The sequence below is a fragment of the Miniopterus natalensis genome, chromosome 12 (assembly GCF_054644295.1).
Source record: "Miniopterus natalensis isolate mMinNat1 chromosome 12, mMinNat1.hap1, whole genome shotgun sequence".
NCBI classification, from domain to species: domain Eukaryota; kingdom Metazoa; phylum Chordata; class Mammalia; order Chiroptera; family Miniopteridae; genus Miniopterus; species Miniopterus natalensis.
In genome coordinates this window covers 51,918,555-51,941,486 of record NC_142092.1, presented here as the reverse complement: position 1 = coordinate 51,941,486, position 22,932 = coordinate 51,918,555, and the positions used below count along the sequence as shown (strand labels likewise).

Below are 22,932 nucleotides of genomic sequence, written 5' to 3'. Positions count from 1 at the left end.
TTATTCTATAAGCAGAGTGAAACCGTGAAAGGGACTTTAAGCAAGGAGGGGTGACAAAGTCAGATTTACATTTCAGAAAGATCACACTGTGTGTCAGTCAAGGTGTAATCAGGAAATGGAAACTGCACAGCAATTTGGGGAAGTTTAAGATCAAGAATTACTACCTACTTCACAGGAGATTAATGGGGGACTGGCCTGTAAGAAATAAAGAGAACTCTAAAAATCAGGGTGGGGCAAAACTAGGTTCATAATTTTGAGTACATAAAAGTTTATTCTTGAATTATTATTAATTACTGTATTATTTTCCATACAAACAACTGTAAGCCCACTTTTGTACTCCCTATAGAAGCATCTCGAATACAAGGAGCAACTACTCCCCAGGGGAGAGCCTCCCACTCCCGGGGCTGAGACCCAGACCTTGCAGAAGGAACCGTGTGGCTCCTGGCGTGGCAGAGAAGTTACCTTGGTGGAACTCGCTGAACACCCCTCCTGCAGGGTGCCACGGGAAGCCATTCAAAGGGAGCTAACTCTAGAGTCACTCTGCTATGAGACCACCCACGAGGGATGCCACGAGAAGCTTCTGGCTGCTGGGTGCGGCCGCCCACGGTGCACCTCAGGAGCTGGGCTCAGGCACGGGTGCTGGGAAAGCCGCGCACAGGAGCAGCCTGTAGGGAGCGACGCGCCAGGCCAGGGAAAAACGCCCCTTCTCCAGTGTCTCTCCAGGGCCCTCTACTGACGTTTAGCATCGTGCAGGCTGCAAAGGAAGCATTTGAAGGACCCAGCAACGCAGCAGGTACTTGAGGCTGAGGCCGTAGATTGATAAACAGCACGCATTAGCCTCCATGTGGAGAGCCTTCTAGAAGAGGAGGGAGGGTGAGTGAAAACAGACCAGTTAGGGGCACTTACGTAGCCCAGGAGAGAGAGGAGGGAGTGGTAATAACCTATAAGACGCTGCGCATACACTAGCAAGTTCCCTGTGGGCTATGGGAAGGACACCCAATAGTGGGGTTTCTGTCCCTAGGGTCACTGGACTTGAAGAGCTTCCCTGGAAGACATGGCTGAGGGAGCAAAGAGGGTCAGCTGTCGTGGGTCCTAAGACGAGAGATAGGTAGCACCAGCTGTCCTGAGTCGATTCTTTGTATACAAAAGGCACAGGAGTATTGCTCCCATGAGACAGACTTGCCCAGCAGGTCTACAAAGTCACTAGAGAAAAGTGAGTGTCACTGTGACAAACCATCACTCCTGTTTTTTAAAAGTTTTTAAATGAGTGGCCTTTAAAAAAAAAGCATCCAGCAAACTTGGACTTCTGGTGCTTCATACAGGCCTTACCTACCTGCTGTCTCAAGATCATCAGGGGAGCAAGGACCAGGTGAGGGGGGCAAAGAATCACCTGCATTTCTTTAAAATATTGACATCACCAGGTGGTAGAACTTGAGTACCAACTGAGAAGGCAGGGTCGAAGTTAATTTGTCCACAACGAAAACTTACCACCTCAATACAAAACTAAACAAGAGTTGCCCTGGCCAGTGTGGCTCAGCTGGGTAAATGTCACCCCGTGCACTGAAAGGTTGTTGGTTTAATTCCCTGCCAGGGCATATACCCAGGTTGCAAATTCAATCCCCGGGTGGGGTCTGTGTGGGAGGCAACCAATTGATGTTTCTCTCACATCAATGTCTCTCTCCCTCTCCCTCTTCCTTCCTTTCTCTCTAAAAATCAAAGATATTTTTAAAAAAACTTTTCAAAATAAAAAAACCAGACAAGAGTTTATTATGACTCCCTCTGATTGAGGGTGGGGAGATGAGTGTGGCAGGTGACCACTATTTTATAAACCCTTCTATGTGGTTTGATTTTTTTTTTTTAATCAATGAAGTCGTGCTGAGAAACTTTCAAATAGATGAGAGAAAGCTGTTACATCATTGTGGCACTGGACTGGAATTTCAACTACTCAAAGAAGACCACTCTTGGGCCTGAAAGTAACACAGGGACTTATTATCTGAGAGTGACTGAAGTCATAGGATAAGCCTGACAGAGTCAGGAGAAAGAACACAGTTTCCTCCTTTGAGTCCAGCTCTCTCAGTATACTGGCATCCGCGGGAAGTGCACTGAGAAAGAAGGGCCTAGAATTTAGCTCTGCTTGCTCAGTGGAATCAGGATCTGAGCAGGTCTGAATGGAGAGGCAGCCTGGTTTCTGAAGTCAAGTAGAGGAAGCTTTCATTCCATGAAAGTTTTGCTTGCTTTTTACAGGTTGATTTTTTATAAAGATGAAGCTTCAAACCTAAATTCTTCCTGTTTGGGAGGCATGAATCAATACAGGGGTGGGCAAAAGTCGGTTAATAATGATAATAAAAAATAATACAATAATTAATAAATAATAATACAAGAATAAATTCTGTGTTTCAAATACAATTGTAAACCTATTTTTGTTCACCCCATCAAAAGGAGTAATGAAACAGACCCCCCTGGTGGATTCGCAAAGAACTTGGCTAAAAACATCTTGAATCAACCACCGTCCTGCCCATTTGAAGGTACGAAAGGGTCAGAGTAGAGAGGGGAAGGGAGTGGGGTGGAAGATTCCTTCCGAGAGCCCTGCTGGTCCTCGGACCAGAGGTGGTGGGTGTAAGAGGCCTGCCTCCGACTTCAGGCTTAGTGAAGGGGCCTCCGCAGAACACTCGTGGGGCTCGTGGCGCAGGGGTCACGGGGGATTACTCTCTGGCTCCTAGCTAGGAAACCTGGAGGACAGTAGTGCCTTCCAGCTGCGGCAGGTTTCAGGGCCGCTCCTTTTCTTGTGGAGCCTCTGCAGAGCTCCCTCCCTCCCTGCCTCTCCCTCAGGAAGTCCCTGACAACACCCCTCAACTTCTGCATCTAACAGGCAGCTCCAGCCCCTCTGATCAGGCCTCTTTACCTCTGGGGGAAGCCAGAAATTGAGGAGCTCCCTTAGACTTCTCCCTCCCCCTCAGGCCCTAGAAGAGAGACCCTGAGGCCCGTATGGAGGGTGGGTGCTCTCAGGAACAGCACCTTCGAGGGCTGAGGGAGGAAGGATGGCAGCAGGGGGTAGGTGTGCTGTTGATTCAGTTACAAGAGTGGCCCCACCCAATCCTATGACGATCTGGAACTGGGATGGCCCTTCAGAATTGCCCCACGCTGAGGCAAGGGGCAGGACCCATACTCTCCCATCAACTGGACCCTACAGGTGGGCTCTTCTCAGGAGGGGACATGTCCTTGGGTGAGGTAGATCTCTTTGCTGAGGGCAGTTCCTGTAGCAGGACCAGGCTGAGGGGCATCCAAAACTCCCAGCACCTGGAGGGACGAGTGCCTCGTCTGCAAGAGGAACCCTGGACATCACACCGTGGAACCCACCTTACCCTTCCCACTCAGAGTCAGTCACTAAGTGTCTTCCCTATGTCTGCATTTTAAATTTCAAATAAGACCCATCTCTCTTCAGATTACTCTCATTACTGTTCAAAAAATACCTGGAAGTTTTGCCCGGCCAATGTGGCTCAGCAGATGAGCATCGACTATGATCCAGATCAAATCCCCATCAGGACACAGCCCGGGTTGCGGGCTTGACCACCACTAGGAGGCGTGCAGGAGGCAGCCGATCAATGACTCTCTCATCACTGATGTTTCCCTCTCTCTCTCTTCCTTCCTCTCTCTGAAATCAATAAAAACATATTTTAAAAAAAAAATACCTGAAAGTCTAAATGCACCAGGCACTGTGGTAGGGTCAGAACAATGGGTCAATCAGACAAATAATCATCGAAACATACACTTTCAAACTGTAATAAGTGTTCTGAAGAAAAATGAAAAGTGCCGAAAGCTACGAGATCATGTAACCAGGGAGGCTTGCCCAGCGGGGAGCGGGGTGGAGGTGGGGAAAGCTTCCCTGAGGAAGTGTCATTTGAGCCGGAATCTGAAAGATGAATGAATGGGTGTTACAAGCAGGTGCTTGGTTGTTGGGGTGGGGTGGGAGAGGTGTGGGTAGGCTAAGGGAACAGCCTGTGCAAAAGTCCTGAGACAGGTGGGACAAGGGATTGGAGGACCTGCAGAAGGCCAGTGTCTGGAATGCAGAAACCAAGAGGGAAGACCAATGACTGATGAGGCAGTCAGGAGCCAGATCCTGCAGAGCTAAATATCTGAGGCTTTTCCCCTAAAAGTAATGAAAGCCACTAACCCATTTTAATCTCTATAGAGTATAAATTATATACCTTAGTTACACAGAATATTCAACTATCCCCAATCTATGCACATTAAATGGATCATAGAGATATACAAAATGGTTAAAAACTAAACTCTGTGAATGTTAAATGCTGGGGGCAAAAAAAAGTTTTTAATGCAGATTCTATTATTACTACAATAGCCTGTTTCTCTGCCTCTAATGGCTACTTGAGGTTTCTCTGAACAACAGTACCTGTTACTGACTAAATGCTAGCTTGAGTGCTTTGCATCCATTACCTGACCTAATAAAACATTTTTACAAAGTAGGTACTAATTTAGAAACTGAGAAACAGAGAGTGCAACTTGCCCAAGTTCTCACAGTCAGTAAATGGCCGAATGAGGCACGGAGCCAGGGGTCCAACTGTAAAGCTACAGCTCTTGACTGCTACACTGTCACACGCCACCCAGGTTTGGGGAAGCGCCCAGCCTCTCCCGGGTTTGAGTACATCCACGCTGCCTTGAGCTTCCTCCCACCATGCACCCTCAGACACCACACAGCAGACCACAGGCTGTCTTTTGAGGGCCACCCCTAAAGTCAAAGAACTTGCTACTGGTTGAGCTCACCGGGTCCTGACGTAACCTCCCCTTACCAGCCCATCATTTTGATGGCTCAATCTTCTGGCAGCTAACCTCGCCAGTTCTAATGGATATATCCTAGAAAAATGCAAATTTACTTCAATATGAGTCAAAGAAAAGCAAGGAGGCAGATCCACTATACTATTCCAGTAACAGTTACTGTTCTGTCATCCTGTCTGTGATGTTCAAGTTCACCCTCTCTTCTTAAGAGCTGGTACGGTTCAAACTGCAGGTTTATAAACAATTAGGAAAATATCCGCTAGATGTCAGCCATGAGCCGCAACGGGTTTTCCTGGGCCCAGGAGTAAGCCATTAAGGAGCAAACATTCGGAGTCGGAGTGATTTCCTTTGCAGTGGGAACTAAGACAGGAATTGTAGTTAGCTTTTTGTGTGAACACTGTAGTTTGACTTTTCAAGGAGTATAAATAATCAGACCAATAGATTAGATCATGTCACTTGCTCAACAAGCTCCAAAGTGTCCTCATTCAGAGTAAAAACCAAGGTCTTGGCCACAGCGTGTAACACGCCCCTCCTCCTACTCTTCCACCCTCACCCCCTTCAGCCACTGTCCCCTGATCGTACGGAAATTTTCCCCCAGAAACACCTGCATGGTTGACTCATTAAATTCAGGATATTGTGGCTACCTTCTCAGAGAGGCCTTCCTGGACACCCTTTCTAAGATAGCACCCAGCCTGCACCACCCACCCATCCAGCCCAATCCCCTAACCCTCCTTCATAACACTTACCACCACCTGATATGTTCGCTTACTGTTAGTCTCTCTCTGGAATGCTAGCTCTCTGAGAGCAGGGATTTTGTCTTGCTAATTCTTCTATTCCCAGAGCCTTGACTGTACCAGGTTTATAGGAGGTGCTCAATAAATAAGAAGAGTTGTTATATCAAATTCACACCATGCTGTTTGCATTCATTACTAGTAACGATATTTACAAATAGGACACTGACATCAAACTTTGTAACCATGTCTTTTTTAAATTCAAATTTATTATGGCTTTAAGGAAGTATGTGATTAGGCATCCAAGCTCTTTTTGAATGATAACACTTTTTTAAATTACTCGAAGATTGTTCAGTGTTGTATACATGTTAGTTATCAATAGAAAAAGATGAACAATTTATGATTTCATGTGTTCATGCAGAGTAATGATGCTGAATCAAACTCCCAAACCCAAACACCTGGGTAACTGAGTCAAAAATCCTAGTTGGTTTGTTGGGTGTCTGTGGTGTGCACACATGTCCCTGTGTGTGTACATTTATTACAATTACTACCTGGGCATCCAGAACTGATCTGAAAGCTGATTGTTGCCCAAACTCTTCAAATTCAACAATTCCACCCTCTCTCCCCTATTACAAAACCAGAAGATTTAAACATTACCAGCAGTGCAGAACCAGTAAGACCATTCCTGTCTTTCTTTAGCAATAATATCGGCTTCCAGATTGGCTATGTCTAAAGCTAAGTGTGGAGTCTGGCTCCCTCCCAGAGCAGCTACGATGAACCCCTGTGAATACTTTCAAGATCCAACTCAAACCCAAGGTTTCATTTTAGTCTTTGACAAAAAAATGTCACCCAAACATTTATCTTTCATTCCCGACTCTGTGAAAAGGCTTCTGAAGACCAACTTCAGTGTCCGTCCAACCTAGGTCCTCACAGCTTGGTGCTCAGGGCTTTGTCAGGTGTAATTAATTGGATTCTGTCTGCAAAATCAGCAGGGCTCGTTTCCTCTAGATATGTTTCTTGTTCCCCCAGAATGTACACCGTTTCCTGTGATCTTCATGACAGTTCTCTCTGAGATGCAGGACAGGCCAGCCTCCTCCAATTTACTGACGAGCTTGTGAGCAGGCGACGTGCCAAGTGCTCACTGTAAGTACAGCTGTGACGCCAGAACCAAATGCTCAAGTCCAGAACCTCCTTTCTTTATGCAAAAGCATCAAAAAGACATGTGATTGCTAACTTACTAACAAGTCTGTTGACTTGAACATATGGATGATATAATCCCCTTGGAGATCAGCCATATTAAATCTAGACCAATACTGAGGGTACACTTGCAAATGCAAATGATGGCCACATATCTGCCCTTCACTTAGGTGTTTTAAACTACTAAACACCTAACTGACCCTCTCTAGGAAGCTATTTTTCTGGTGGGCAACAGAAAGGAACTTAAGAATCCACAGCTGCAGTGAGAGTGACACGACAGGACGCTGCTAGAATCTTATAAGCCAGGGGGAGAAAGAAAGAATCCCCAGGGAACTTACTAGGAAATGTATATATGTAATATTTGTATTACCTTTAAGATTTTAAACATAAGAAATAAAAATCATGTCATTTATTGTTCCCTAAATGGCCAATAAATATTAAGTGACTATACTACTTAAACTGGAACTGCATGATTAAGGTGATTTAGACTTAAAATATACTTAGTTCCTCTCTACGAAGACTGCTTTAAATCTACCAAAAGAGATTCGTCATCATCTACTTTCACCTGGGGTTTAAAAGTAACTTTTAAAGGCTCAGGGGCAGGGTTGTCCCCCTCTTCACAGCGAGGATACACCACCCTGGCCTCCTCCTGGTCTGTTCCACTGAGCTCGTCGCTGTAGAGCTCATTGATGGGGCCCAGCGACTGGCTCCCGGCGATGATGTCCACACCCATCTCCCGGACCTCTCCTGGACCCTGGGCCACCGGTCGGCCTTTCGCTTTCCGAAGGCTATGCAAATTAAAAGCTTCCTTCGAGGGAGCTGCGTTGGAAATAGATTTCTTAAATCTCTCCCCGGACTGCTTCAGCCTCTCCCCCGACTGCCTGAGCCTCTCCCCCGACTGCCTGAGCCTCTCTCTCCTCTCTGGGGTCACTATTCTGGTTCTAATTCTGTTGACTCCCTTGTCGAAATTCTGCCGTGTCTTCTGCATGTTTTCTTTGGAAAACGCCTTTTTGATATTATCGATGTGCTCCTTGCCTGACTTCCTGAGCCTGGTGGATCTGCTTTCTTCAACGTAATATTCCTCATCCGAAGACAGATCTATTGGGGGATCGAAGACATCTTCATCATCTTCCTCTTGAGTCTCACTTAGGTTTTTGTCTTTGACGACAGACAGGGATGTGGGACACCGAATGTCCTCCTGGGGGAGAGAGAAAGCAAGCGTGTTAGAGACCAGCTCCTTCGCCTTCTGCAATGCCTTTAAATCTCCTCCATGGGCGGTTTATCCTATGCCCACTCCATCAATGGTAACTCTCCGGGTTTCTCTCTTCTCTCTTCTTCATTTTATTTCTTCTTCACCCCCCAAGCTCACCCTGAGCAACCTTACCCATACCTCTGCCTTCAGAATTGTGAATTGTAAGCAAATTCAAAATATTTTCTCTTTACCTCCTTTCCCTTCTCCTAAGATGAAGACACATTTTCAAATGACAGACTTCTCCACCTAGATGTAGCACGAGTATCTCAAACTTAACTCAAGGCCTACCCATCGTCTCTCCACAGCTATTTCCCTTCCTGGACCTCTCAGCACCAATACCCATCCTGGTGCCACCCAGCTAGAAATCTCAGAAGCATCGTCCCAAATATTTCCCCTCCTTCTTATCCCATATCCAACTGCTCAATAACAGTGCTTATTCACTCATCCCATATCCAAGTACTGTCAATACCACTGCTTAATAACTCATCTGTTCCCATCTCTTTCCCCCTTGCCTCTACCAAGGTCTTAATTCAAGTTTTTTTCACCTGAGGCCTGAATCTGTATAATACTTCTACCTCTAAAACATCACCTAAGCGTTTCCTGAGAAATATTCCTAAAGCATAGCTCCGATCATATCCTTTCTCTACTTTAAAACTTCTGGGAGCTCATCAATACTCAAAGGATAGCATTCACTCTTCAGTACGATGAGAAGGCCCTTCAGTTTGAGCCAAGCCACTTCCTCACACCTCCAGTCCAGCAGCACACAGACACTCTCAGTTCCCCAAACATAAATGAAAACATTGTGTACCTTAAGGTTCTCGCTACCTTAAATGCCCCTTCACCTCTGTTCAGCTTTGTAAAAAATCTCTCTCTTCAAGAATGGACTCAAATATCCCTAACTTCCCCAAGAGGCTAATGGTGTCTCCAACTTACGTCAAAATGACACGTGCATATCTCTATTTACAGCATCTACCACAGTTTGAATTGAATTGGAACTCTACTTATTTATAAATGTCTCCGACGCTTTCACTTGATAAGTTCATGAAAACAAAGATGTGTCTTATGTTTTATGCCCAGTATGAGTGGCAGGTCAAATAAGAGGCTATGTCTTCGTCCAACAAATAGTAACTAAGCACTGACCATACACAGTCAATGTCCTAGGGACTGAGAACCACCTCCTGTGAAGAAACAGAGTAGAGGAGCTTACAGTTTGTGAGAGAGAGAAATAGGCAAGCTGAATATAAAGTATGTTGGATGGTGGTAAATGCTAAGAGGTGAAAAAGCAGGGAAGTGACTGAAGAGGATGCTCAGAAAGGTCTCACTAATAAGGTGACATCAGCCTAGACCTGCAAGCAAATGCTGCATCTGGGAGGGAAGGAGAAACAGCAAGGTGGGCAGAGTGGCCGGAGCAGAGTGGTCTAGGGGCAAGAGGAGGAGGAGAGAGGGCGAGGGAGGAAGCAGGAGGGCCTGGTCACGTACGGCTCTGTATCCAATAGCAAGGGCAGTGGCTCTTTACGCTGAGCGTGAGAGGAAGCCTTTTAAGAGTTTTGAGGAGAGTAGTGACATGATTTGACCCATGTTTGTAAAAGGACCACTCTGTTGAAAACAGGCTATAGGGGCAAGATAAGAATCTGGGAGAACTGTTTGAGACCACTGAGATAAGTCAGGTGAGAGATGGACCAAGGAGTTGGCAGAGGTGGTGGTGAGAAGTGGTCTGATTCCTGATCTACTTTGAAGGTAAGAGCCAACAGGATTTGCTGCTAGACTTGGATGTGGAGTGTTAGAGAGTGTCAATGACAATTCTCAAGAGCATGGTCTAACCAACTGAAGGACAGATCTGTCATTAAAGGAGATGATAAAGATGGCAGGGGGAAGAGACTGGATGAGAAGGATGGGATCTATATGTGATGACTCTGAGCTGCCCCCTGGAAATCCAAGTAGAGATGCCAAGTAGGCAGCTGAGTGTGTAAGTCTGGAGTTCAGAAGGGAGGTCTGGACTACAGATAAACATTCAAGAGTCATTAACATAAAGATTAAATTAGAAATCATGAGACTAAAGAGATCACCAAGACATTGAATGAATGAGTCTACACTGTTATTCAAACTCCTTGGGATCAAGGTATGTTTCAGAATTCAGAACATTTCAGATTTGGGGAAAATAATATATTATGTAACATTCCCAGTGAGACATTGGGAAGAAACATTTTGGTGGCAAAAAATATGAATATTCACTCTAAGGTGGGCTAAAAACTATAAACAGCCTCATACTATTTCAGGTCAGGTTTTGCCATCAAATGAGTTTGAGTCAAGTAAGGTCTTGCTCCAAATAAGTTATAAAAAAATTTAGAAATTTCTAGATTTGGGTGTTATAGGATATAAATGAATTTTGAACTTGTAGATAAGAAGAGATGAGAAAATCAAATGGAGAAATATCAGCCAGTGAGTCAGGAAGACATCCAAGAGAGAGTAAGTAGCACCCCCCAGCAGCTAAGGGAAAAGAAGTTTTTTGGGAGGGAGAGGGAATCAACTATCAAATGTGTCAAAAGGAGATTGAGAACTGGACTTGGAACAAGGACACTGGTGACCTTAAGAATCAGCCCAGAAACCCAGCTGCTAAAAGGAACCCAACTCACTATTTAGGGGTTATTTCTAAAACTGAACAATCAAAACTTTGAAGATCACAAGACTTTTAACTGACCCCCTTAGGTAAAATTCCTAAAGCAAACTGCTCCTATTTTATAGCCAGATTAAACCTGTTCAGAAGAAAATGTAAGAAACACATTTATGTGTATTCCAAAACCTATTAGTCTATGGTCAAGAAGGATTCCTGGAGCCTTATTTATTTAGATACTTATTAAATATTAAATTCTTTGGCTATAAGATTAGAGAGTCTAGGAGCTTTAAAAAAAAGTAAAGTAAATAAAGAGGTAGGGTGGGCGTCACAGAGCTCTCTGATAAATCAGAAGCAGCAAAATTATTCCTCTCCTTTCCTGACACCTGCTGCAGGGAGTAGCTTCAGCAGCACTGCGTGGGTGGGTGCGGCTCGGGAAGGTATAATTAGAAAAGGAAGGGACCAAAAAATAATTACTGCTTGGTAGGGGGAAAACCCATCACAATCCTGCTGTGAAAGCAGATACAGCTTAACTTGGGAATCACATACCCTCCTTCACCTGCTCAACAAATTACACAAAAGCAGACTTAAAATAAAACAGAGGTAGAGTCAGGGAAAGTACTGTTATATGGATCTATTTGTTGTAACGCCTGTGAGTGAGAGATACCATGAGTCAGTGGTGGCTACACTGTAGTAATAATTGAAGATTATGGGGTTGAATTATAGTTGATTTCCAAATACAATTATTATATATCTTTTTATGTAAAATTCCAGGTAAAAAAGATGATTTTTATAACAAAATAAATACTTTGGGTCATAACTGAATATCATAGTAATATAGGCAGGGGAATTTGGAATATATAGAGGTCTGGGAATTATCATTAAGGAATGGCAAATATCTCACTTGGTAACCACAGGCATGTGTTTAGTAAGCAAAATTGTTAGAAGATATGCTAAGACTCCAGCTTGTATGATGAGAAGGTCATCAAAGTGTAAGCAGGTTCAAAGAGAAATGATAACTGTATGAGAAATAATAATTTTTTAATGCCAATGTCCAGGATTAGGTGACAGCTCAGCATACACAACTGTGAGAGAGAAAAAACCAATAAAGATTGCCATCAAAAGATATATCCTGGGAAATCTTTTAGAGGAAGGATCCAAACAGAAATGTACATATCCTATAGTTGAATTACTCAGCTTCAAGTTAATTTTAGTAGAAGGGGCATTCTCAATGTCCATATTAACTATGAGAATGAATTATAAGAATGACTTTAAGAATAATCATGTGAATATTGTGTAGTGTTCTAATATCTTTGATTCACCAAATCCGAGTTCTATGTCCACTGTGATTTGCCTTCATCTTCTCTACAAGCTCTCCCATTATAATTGACTGCTTACTGACAAGCTGCTGCTTGCTTACCCCAAAAACTTAATTTCACAGAATCTTCACAGCACTCCATCTCACAAGGAAAGAGATCTGACCTAACTAGTGCCTCTCAGCTGCTTTTTCATACTATCTTCTGTTCTTTCAAGTAACTATGGGGGCTCAAAGAGAAAAAATAGCACATTTTAGGGAATAAGTGGGTGACTAAACAAACATCACAACTTTTTTTTTTTTTTTTTAATTATACCAACAGACAAACAAGAGTGAATTAGAACTTCTCGGAAACTTCTTTGCTGTAGCCTCTGTAAATCTTGATTGGTACCTGGTCATTCTTGGCACAACCGTTCTCAGGAGGGACGCTGCATACTAAGAATGTTTGTTGGCCGGCCCCATGTAAGCACAAGGTGACTTGTGCCCATTACGGCCAACGCCCTTGGAGAGTGAATTGAAGAACGGATACCACATTCTCCAGTGCCAAATCCAGATCTCCATGACATACACTAACACTGGAACTGGCCTCTGAGACTCAGGTGACTGGGTTTTTTCAAATTTTTAAGTCTGGAGAACTTCCAGGGGTCTGGAAGGAAAGGGAAGTGGCGGAGTCCAACCTTCTACCTTTGAAACAAGCAACACTTCTCCCTGCTTCCCATACTTCTTCCTAAACAACCAATAGGCTCTTAATACTACGCAGCTATAAAGAAGGAGCTCGTACCCTTTGGGACAGTATAGAATGACCTGGAGAATATTATGCTAAGTGAAATAAGCCAGGCAGAGAAAGACAAGTATCACATGATCTCACTCATATGTGGAATCTAATGAACAAAATAGACTCATGAACAGAATATATACAGAGACACAGAAGCATGGAACAGACTGAGGAATCTCAGGGGTAAGGCGTGAGTGGGTGGGTGGGTGAGATTAACCAGAGAATTTGTATGCATATGTGCGTAACCCATGGACACAGACAATAGTGTGGTGAGGGCCCGGGGGGAGGAGTGAGTGGGGAATGGGAGGGGTTAATGGGGGGGAAAGAGGGACATCTGTAATATTTTCAACAATAAAGATAAATTAAAAAAAAAAAATGCACAAAACCACTGTGTAACTTTATCAGTCAACAGAGGGCCCTGCAGAATTGACTAATGTATAGAGAATGCTGTGGGGGGCTATTGCCTACATCCCTAGTATCTTACAATCATCTGCCTACATAATCCAACTGTGTTCCTATTTCATTTTATTTTTATTCTTCTAGGTTTTTCCCCCTAAGTATACGAGCATGCATCAATTTTAAAAATACAGTGTGGTAACAATGTATATATGCACCAATGAACATCCCTGCATATATTACTGATTTTACGCTTAGAACAAAATATTTGACATTAATTTTTAGGCCAAAAGGTTTGTGAATTTTTAAAGTTCTTAATACCTACTAACAAAACCGCCCTCCAGAGCTACTGTAGCAATTAATACTCCTACTAGCAGAATACTGTAGTGCTTGTTTTTTTCCCCACCCTTAAACTCTGAGTATGTTATATTTTAGTAACTGCAAATATTTAAGTAGGTGAAGGTGGAATTTTGCTCCTTTATTTCTGTCTTTTGTGAACTGCCTGATAATAATTTTCCCGTTTTTCTACCATGGGAGGGGAATTCAACTTTTTCCCTTTGATTTGTAAGAATTTTAAAATATATTATAGGTATTATGCATTTGCCATGAATATGGTCCTATGTTTTTTAAAAAAAATGAGTTCAACTGTACAGTAATATAGGCACTTAGCCCAATATACAATGCCACACAAAAACTATTATATTAAATCAGTTAAGTAAAAAGACTCTGTAATTAAATATAAGGAATCACTTATGTGACTCCTACATTTATGTAACTATAATAATAAGAAAAATACAAACAATTGCCTGACTCATTATAAAATAGTTTCTAATTACTGTGACTCTCACGTAAAAATTCCAATAGATTATATTCTGAAGAGCGTACATTTTACTGTTTAGGGCTTTCCTGGCTCTCCATAATAATAATTTTTTTAAAAAACCACATTGTGAGGCTCCTGGTCCTAGGTTTCTTTCTTTATGTTACACAGAGGTGTTTTATACCAGAGGTTTCTTAGGTGTCTTCCAGTTCTAACATTCTAAAGTCTATGAGAAGGCATCACACTACTATGGCTAATATGCTGAAAGAGCCTGACCAATATTAAGTTTCAAAGGCAAGAAATAGCCCCAGCTATGGCCCATAGTTCATATTACACGAAATGGCTATGAGGCTTAAAATACTGATCTGATAGTAGGTTGGCTAACTTAGAAATGGTATGATCCTGAGACACCGGCTGATATGGAATTCCACTATGTGAATATATACAATAGTTAAGAGGTGACACTGAAAGTTCTGATAGGACTTGCTGGCAGTTCAAGGAGAGATTGCAGTAGTTATCAAGGTAAACCCAAGTGCAAGCTTACCTGGAATATTACCACGCGGAATTTGTTTTTCTTCATTATTTCCTCTTGCTTGGTTTCAACTTTCCTCACGTGAACCTGTTGCTTCTCCACCCGGGCCTTCACGTCTTTGATGTGAGCGCTGACTTTTCGGGTTTTCTCAAACAACTTGTTAATGACATGGCCCGTGTTGCTGTGGGACTGGGAAAGCTTCAGCAGGTCAATCTGGACAGATTTGACAGCATTTCCCATGTCCCTGTGCCTCTCTTCTATTCTCTTCTGGCTGGCCTGCACTCTGTCCACGATGGTGGCCACCTTGTCCAGCACGGTCACAATGGTGAGAGCGGCATCTTGGTCTTCATCTTCTGTCACACCTGACAGGCGGTTCTGGTGGGTCTTACCAGCATTCGAAGCAGACCCATTATGTTCCATTTTGTTTATTTCTCAGCTAAAGATGGCCTCCCACAATCAATGCTGGCTCTTAGAGAAAACAGTTAGCTTCATAACAGGCAGCGGGGTTGTTTAAAGGGTTGGAAGCCCCACCCCTGGAGACTGGTCAAGTATTTATAACTACAAATACCCATACGTGACTGTTCTGCAATATGAGCCCTTGCAAAGCACTGGGGACTGTTCCAAACATGCTTACTGACTGACGAAGGGACTCAAATAAGACTGTGTGGAGAGGAGAGGAAGCTTTTCTCAAAACAGTTCACTGAAGCCACCATGTCGCTTATATTAAGCCCAGAAGCCAAATGACCAAAAAAGCAAACTCTGAATTAGTCAGGTGAGGATTTTTTGCCTTTAACTAATTTCCAGTAGCATTTGTAAAAGCAAAGAAGAATTCTGAGCTGAAATTTACTTTTTCTATTAATTTCACATGTTAATTGCAACGACATAGCAATATCAAAGAATGTAATAAATAAACACACCAAAGCAAAGGCCATATAGTGAAAACATTATATTATAACATGCTTTTCCAAATCAAATATTAAAATTAATATTCAATTTTGAACATATTCTTAAGTTCTACATGCATACTTCTGAGTATCTAAACTACACATTAAACAGCTGAATACATTCTACTCACACTTCAGATCTTGAAACACCAACAATCTATTAATATAGCTATTACTACAGGACAAATTTGGATAGAGGTCTTAGGTGATTTTTAAGCTCACTTTAAGAGCACCAATTATTTTTGCATTTTATTCACAAACACAGATACAATTTCTTTATGTTAAAACAAATATTTTCTTTAAAAATTAATGTGTATTAAAGTAGTTTAACTGAGAGAGTAGGCTTTATTCCAATCTGTTTGTTAAACAGACTATTTTCACAATATCTAAATCTACTTTCCAGTGATCTGTTCCATCATTGCTACCAGATACTTTTTTGAATTATCAGAATTACTTTTTCAAAGAGAGGAATTAATCAAATTCCAGTCCATACACCTCATAAATATTTTACACCTAACACACACATCTTTACAGTTCATGCGATAGGCAGTGTCTAAAAAAATCAGTTACTAAATCTCAAAACATTTAAATGTCTATTTAAACACAGTGTCTTCTAAAACTTTTTTTTGTAAGAAAAGTAATCTGTAAACATCTTTACCTTTAGTTCATGCTTAGCCATTTGCTGTGGTCAGGAAGAAGTGGGTATGACTTTACAACCATTTGTGAAGTGGTCCACCTTTGCAAAAATATTACATTCCATGGGTAAAGAACAAGTCTTAGAATTACCATGTGGTACAAATTTATGAAATCAATTTTTGTATTTAAAAACATAAAACAAACACTACTAAACAGTCCAAAACTGTTGTAGCTGAATATTCTAAGTACGAGCCAACTGTACTACACTAAAAAATGTCCAAAAATAAGGCCTCTGAAATAAATATTTCCATTCTTTAAAAAAAGACATAATAAATGTACATCACATGGTCAGTGTACATATAAAAGTCATCATCTTAAACCATCCTGGATGACGTATCTGAAGTAAAATGACCTAGGTTTTGCTTCTGTCGTCGTCCTCTGTTGTTTTTAGGGCATTTTCTGTTGAGTTAAAAAAGAAAGAAAGAAAAATGTCATTTTGTTTAGGATATTTCAAATGTTTCCAAAGTAATGCACATAAAACTGTATTGCATGCCATCATATGGAAGGGATAGAAGGGAAACAGGACACTATTTGATGCAAGACAAGGTAAGGACCAATGTGTCAGACGACTATCTTCCTGACAAAAATGGAAGATGGTACATGATGCCGGTACAGACACAAACAAAATTCACTTCCAGGGTCTCTACTGCTCACTTGCATCCCCAAGAGCAATCCTCACCCTTCCTCTCACCCAGCAAACCCCCAGCTACAGTGACTAATAACATGTAAACCTGGGACAGTAGAAAGGATCCTGGCCTACATACTTTCCCCGAACACTGACACCCCCAAGATGATAAGAATAGCTTAGATGAACAGAGAAATCAGGAAGAAGTATGCTTACTTAACCTCTGACAGGAACACATAGGAAATGCCTAGAGATTTTAGGCAATGACTCGAAGTCGTTCCACACCCTGCTTGGGCAAACCACAGAACCCAATAAAGAACAGTCGTGCTGGGGATAAGGGATATTCCTGGACTCCGCTCTCATTTTGCCATACACGTTCCCCACAGTGGTGTAAATCTCACTGTGTTGTAACTGTGTTTGTGCCTGTCCATAGGATGAAAACATATGAGCTCTTATCATGTGTACAAAAAGTACTGTGCTGTGCAATGCGGATTAAAGGGACTGGGATGGATGCTGGTAATGCTGAGCTTGGACTCTGCTAAAAACTAGCTGTGCAACCTTTTTTTCCTATATGTAAAATTTTAAGAGTTGGACTAACCTCTAAAATCTGTCAGCAAGAAATTCATAATCTAGCCCTGGCCTGTGGCTCAGTTGGTTGGAACGTCATTCCCCGACACCAAAAGGCTACAGGTTCAATTCCCGGTCAGGGTACATACGGAGGCAACCGATCAATGTTTTTCACATTAAAAGAAAGAAATTTATAATCTAATGGAAAGTCTTGTAATAAGGAGAACTCCTAAATTTCCATGTTTTTAGTCAATTTCAAAGAGCACTGCTTTGCCTTGATTCAAAAGCCTTGGTGGTAACACTTCCATTTTATATGTGGTTTTGCACAAATTGTACCTCACTAATCCTCAAAAAAACACTATGAGATAGTGCTGGAATCATCTCTATTTCATAAATGGGGACATTGGTTAAGAAGCAAGCAACCCCTCTTGTAACTGTCACTAATTCACCACGACCTTGGAAAAGTTCTAACTTCCTAAGGCCACGGTTTTTTCATCTATAAATTAGGAGGTTTGTCAAGGGTGATGTCCAAGGACCCTGCCAACCTGTCCTTCTACGAGTCCAAAAACAAGAAAAATGATTCCAAGCAGAAAAGAAAAAAATGTTACTCATGCAGTCTTGATAAGTGGGTCAGTGGGAACACCCTATTAGAGGAAGATTCCTCGCATGTAACAGCCACCCTGGGAAAAGTGAACAGCTGTCCCGTAATGGACTGCGTGGGAGAGGCAGGCCTTAAAAATTCAAAGGAGACAAGTCCAAGTAATTATAACTATAATATTCTAAATCCAAAAGAGCAAGACATTCAAGGAGAGAAAATACCACAATAAAAAGACAGGCCTCAAGGACAGATCTATGCTATATTCAATGACATGACCCTTGGGTTATGAAGACCATGGGCGGTAAAGATACAGCAGTAACACAGTTAAAAATATACTGCGATGTCTCAGTGTCTGTGAAGGCAGCAAAGGGTCTGGGGTATCAAATGGAGGGTATAACTTGAAAACTACCCGCTGGATAATATAGTAGCTGAGGATCACAGCACACTGAGAACAGGAGCAGAGAGCTGGATAATAGTCTGGATTAGGATCTGTACAAGGACTTCACTATCTCAATGATCTTGGGCAAGGTACTTCTCATCCCAGGGCTGTAGTTTTCTCATTTCTCTAGAATGAAGGGGTTGAACTCAAGAGTTGCTTCCCACTGACTCTAATATCCTTTGATCTTCTTAAAGATGGCACTATCACTGGGCTTCAAAATCTTCCCTTACCTTTACCTTACTTCTTTCTTTCACCTCCAAAATCACTTACTACCCCAAGTCCTAAATGGTCGCCCCCGACCTCACATTTTCTCTCCTCCAATACAATGAATTTTGCAAATGACACTCAAATTAATGCTCTGAAAAAATGTTTTATACCAAATCCCTCCCGTTCAAAACCCTGAACTGCTACAGTCAAGTTGGAACCTTGCTTCCATGCGATAGTCACATTTGCCAAATATATATCCCCAGATGACCCAACATGGACCCTCCTCTGGATTGTTCAGTGGAAAGAGGAATGGTCGGGGACTCACGCAGCACTCCATCCAGTCCAGGCCCCTCCACCTACCAGTCTGGGCGACCATAGGCAAACAAACACCTTAACTTCTGAGCCTATATAATAAATGGCCACAGGCAGGCCTGTTGTTGCACTTTTTTTTTTTTCCTATCTTCTCTTTCTGCTGTCATTACTTTTTATATCATTATGTCCCTATTTTAATCTACTGCCCAATTTTATACTCAGTCGTCTTACCTAAGGGCAGATCATCTGTTCTATAAAGTCCACTGACTTTAGTGCCCGAATTTTATGAAAAATATGTTACTCAGAGAACACTTTTTTTTATTATCATTTCTAGATTTATCATTCCAGCTCCAGATGGCTGAGAATGCTGAAGGTCTGGATGGAAGCCAGACCTTGGGTAGAAGAGTCATAAATCCTTTATGGCCTGCCAATCTCTGTACTTGATACATTCCAATCCCCTGCCCAGAATAATGGGGAAAAGTATACAGATGATGTTTATGAAAGTCCTGAGCCAAACCTTAAAGGAGGTATGGAAAAGGCAAGCAAGAAGAAAAGACATGAGACTGGGAAGCACAGAGACAATATGAACTTGGTTTGCTTTGACGTTTCTCAGGTCTAGGTCAATTCTGACTTAGGTTATTTCCACTCAGCGTGGAAAACATCCATTTCATGCCAATGCACTCTAAATAGTCCTTTAATTTGGAGTTTAGTTACGATAACCTCCAATGGTTTTAGTTATATTAGAGAATTTTAAAGTTTAGTAGTCATGACTGTATTCCAGAAAATGAAACGACATTAAGACAATAATATTACAAGAAAAGCAGTTTTCTGTAACCTCTGGTTTCTTCCTTTCTTGTTATATTTACTATGAATAAAGTATATTCTTTGGGCATAAAACAAATTACAGTTCATCAGGGCTTAAGAACGTTTGGCATGGCTCTTCCGAGTATGTGCAGATCATTCTAAAATGCCCACTACTATCATTATTGCCCCTGAATGCAGCGCTTAGAATCAAGACACAGTTCTAAGATGCCTCATAAATTCCTTTATGCCACTGAATATTCTCATGCTCCCTCTACCTGCAGCTCAGACAGACCCAAGTCCCTGGGAATGAGTTCTTGTCCATCTTCTAAAGAAGCAAGACAGGGAGAGGTCAGATCCACATGGAAATGTCAGTGAACCAATGCTAGGATTTTTTTCCTAACAGACTGGTGGACTTAAAGCCCCTATCATTTAGAGTGAGCTTCAAGGTTCTCCTTTAATTTAACAGCTTACCCACTTCTAATACAAAGTTGGTATTCCTTAGGTCATCATTACCTACCTGGTTATGCACATGACAATAGCTACTATAATGGCGATCTGTACAGCTCCAATAATTGCTGCAATGAGAACATGAGTAAGCTTTTGCCTGCTTGGCACTACATAGAGAATACTAAAGTCTGTCTTTTCACAGTGCTGTCCAGTGTAACCAGATTCACATCTGAAAAGGGGGAGGAAAAAAAAAGAATTCCTATGAGAATTACAAATTTCAATAATTCTAGGTTTTAAAATTAAAAGATATGAAAAGATGATATATTTCAACAGGACTAGGAAACCAGGCACCCTCCCACTATTTGAAAAAAAAAAATAGCCCTTTGTGAATTTCCTTACACTCTTTTTGATATATCTAGTTTACATAGTGCTTTCCCCCATCATTATATCACATTAATTTTTAAAGTTGCTAAATAGTCTTTATTACCTTCATTCAAAAATAGATATTTCATCCAGTGACTACAATGCAACTAACTCATCTATTCCTTGTTCTAAGACTTGTCAGTTATTTTCCATTTTTCACAATTATAAATTAGGTGTAGTGAACATCTTGGTTGAATATTACTTCTGTACATTAGTGCTATTCCTTAGGCTAGATACTTAGAAATGGGATTATTGAATAAACGGGTATAAACATTTACAGTTCTTTGAATACAGCACCAAATTACAGTCGAGACACTTTTCAGTGTACATAATATAATCATTTACGATGCAGGCAGGAAATGAAAATAAGTTATTAATGACAGAAATGAAGACAAGCAGTCAAGTAGGTGCTAATCTTAGAAATTATCTAATTCCAATTAAAAGTAAATAAAAAGGCAACAATATCATGATGATAATAATATGACAGAGGGAAACATTTAAGATATTTAGCAGAAAATTTACATTTTGGCTGACAGGAGTAAAATGTACGAATTAGGCAGCCTTCAGTTGGAACTGATTAATAAACATCTGAAGTGGAAAGATGGTGTATTTATTCATGTCCCATACTTCATTACCTAAAAAAAGCTTTTTAAATAAAGCACTTATAACAACAACAAAGAAACTTGGGGGCAGGGATGAAACAGGGGAAGCTGGGGTGATATGAGTCCACCAATCCCTTCCCTAAGGCTCCCAGACACCTGCCAGAAGGTGTCACTTTGGGCTCTAAGCTTCCTAGCAGACAAAAAAAAAGGGGGGGGGGTGAGTAAGGTAGGTAGATAGACCATGAAATAGAATTGAGAGCCCAGAAATGCACCCATAAATCTATGGTAAACTGATTTTTTTTAAATATGTTTTTATTGATTTTAGAGAGAAAGGAAGAGGGAGAGATAGAAATATCGATGCGAGAGTAACATCAATTGGCTGCCTCCTGCATGCTGCCTACAACCCGGGCATGTGCCCTGACAGGGAATCAAACCAGTGACCTCTTGGTGCATGGTCAACACTCAGTCCACTGAGCCACAACAGCCAGGCTGGTCAACTGAATTTTGACAGTGGTGCTAAGACAATTCAATGGGGAAAGAATAAATAGTCTCTTCAACAAATGGTGCTGGGACAACTGGTCACCCACATACAAATAAATGAAGCTGGACCTCTTCTTTACAACATATAAAAAATTAACTCAAAATGGATCACAGATCTAAATCTAAGGGCTAAAACTGTAAAACTCAGGAAAAAAATAAGTTAATCTTCGTATCTTTAGATTAGGCAATAATTTCTTAGATCTGACACCAAAAGCACAAGCATCATCAACAACAAAGTTAAACTGCACTAAGTGAAAGTGTGTGTGTGAAAATCTTTTGTGCATAAGGACACTATCAAGAAAGTAAAAAGATAAACCACAGAATGGAAGAAAAATTTTGCAAATTATATATCTGATAAGAGACTCAGATCTAGAATATATAAGAAACTATAACAACTCATGCCCTAGACAGTTTGCTCAGTGGTTAGAGTGTTGACATTCAGACTGAAAGGTCGTGGGTTCAATTCTGGTCAACGGCACGTATCTCGGTTGCAGGCTCGATCACTGGCCCTGGTCAGCGTGTGCAGGAGGCAACCAATCGATGTCTCTCTCACACTGATGTTTCTCTCTCTCTCCCTTCCATTCTCTGAAAGCAATGGAAAAATATCCTCGGGTGAGTATTAACAAAAAACAATTTAAAAAAAAAACAAACCAAACCATAACAACTCATTAACAAAAAGACAAAAAATTACAAAATGGGCAAAAGATCTGAACAGACATTTCTCCAAATAAGGTATACAAATGGCAAATAAACACATAAAAAGATAATAACATCATTAGTCTTCAGAGAAATGCAAATCAAAACCTCAATAAGATACCACTTCGTACCATTAGAATGGCCAGAATCGAAAATTCAGATAATAACAAATGTTGGTGAGGATACTGTAGAAAACCATCTAAAATTTCCTCAAAAAGTTCCATATGGAGTTACCATTTGGCTCAGCAATTCCACTCCTAGGTATTTACCTAAGTGAAATTTAAAAATACATCCATACAAAACCTGCAAACAATTATTCAGGGCAGCATTATTCATAATTGCCAAAAGTGGAAACAATCCAAATAGTCATCAACTGGTAAGTGGATTAAAAATATATTATCCATTCAACGGAACTCATTCAGCCATAAAAGGAGCAAAGTACTAACACGTGGTACCATGTGGATGAACCTTGAATATGTGGTGCTAAGTGAAAGAAGCCAGACACAGGAGACTATGCATTATATGAGTCCACTTAAATGAAATGTCCAGAGTAGGCAAATCTAGAGAGACAAACAGATTAGTGGTTGTCTAAGGCTGAAGAGGATGGGGAGATTT

At 41.3% G+C, this 22,932-nt stretch overlaps 2 protein-coding genes across 3 annotated transcripts in view; both read right to left on the bottom strand.

Annotated features, from left to right (window-relative positions):
* Positions 1–5,759: 5,759 nt before the first annotated feature.
* CAVIN4 (caveolae associated protein 4) lies at positions 5,760–15,256 on the bottom strand. Its single transcript, XM_016225013.2, has 2 exons — positions 14,430–15,256; positions 5,760–7,917 (listed from the first exon to the last, which is right to left on the bottom strand). Exons 1-2 carry the CDS (start codon positions 14,835–14,837, stop codon positions 7,231–7,233), a joined length of 1,095 nt encoding a protein of 364 aa, XP_016080499.1. The 5' UTR covers positions 14,838–15,256; the 3' UTR covers positions 5,760–7,230.
* A 92-nt stretch (positions 15,257–15,348) lies between these two features.
* Positions 15,349–22,932, bottom strand: part of LOC107546577 (myb/SANT-like DNA-binding domain-containing protein 3) — a 92,311-nt gene continuing 84,727 nt past the window's right edge. For both annotated transcript variants that reach the window (XM_087822788.1, XM_087822789.1), the window contains exons 9-10: positions 20,127–20,285; positions 15,349–16,456 (exon numbers count right to left, since the gene is read on the bottom strand). In XM_087822788.1, the coding sequence (XP_087678914.1) occupies positions 16,372–16,456; positions 20,127–20,285 (244 nt within the window). In that variant the 3' untranslated portion in view covers positions 15,349–16,371. The remainder of the gene's footprint in view (positions 16,457–20,126; positions 20,286–22,932) is intronic.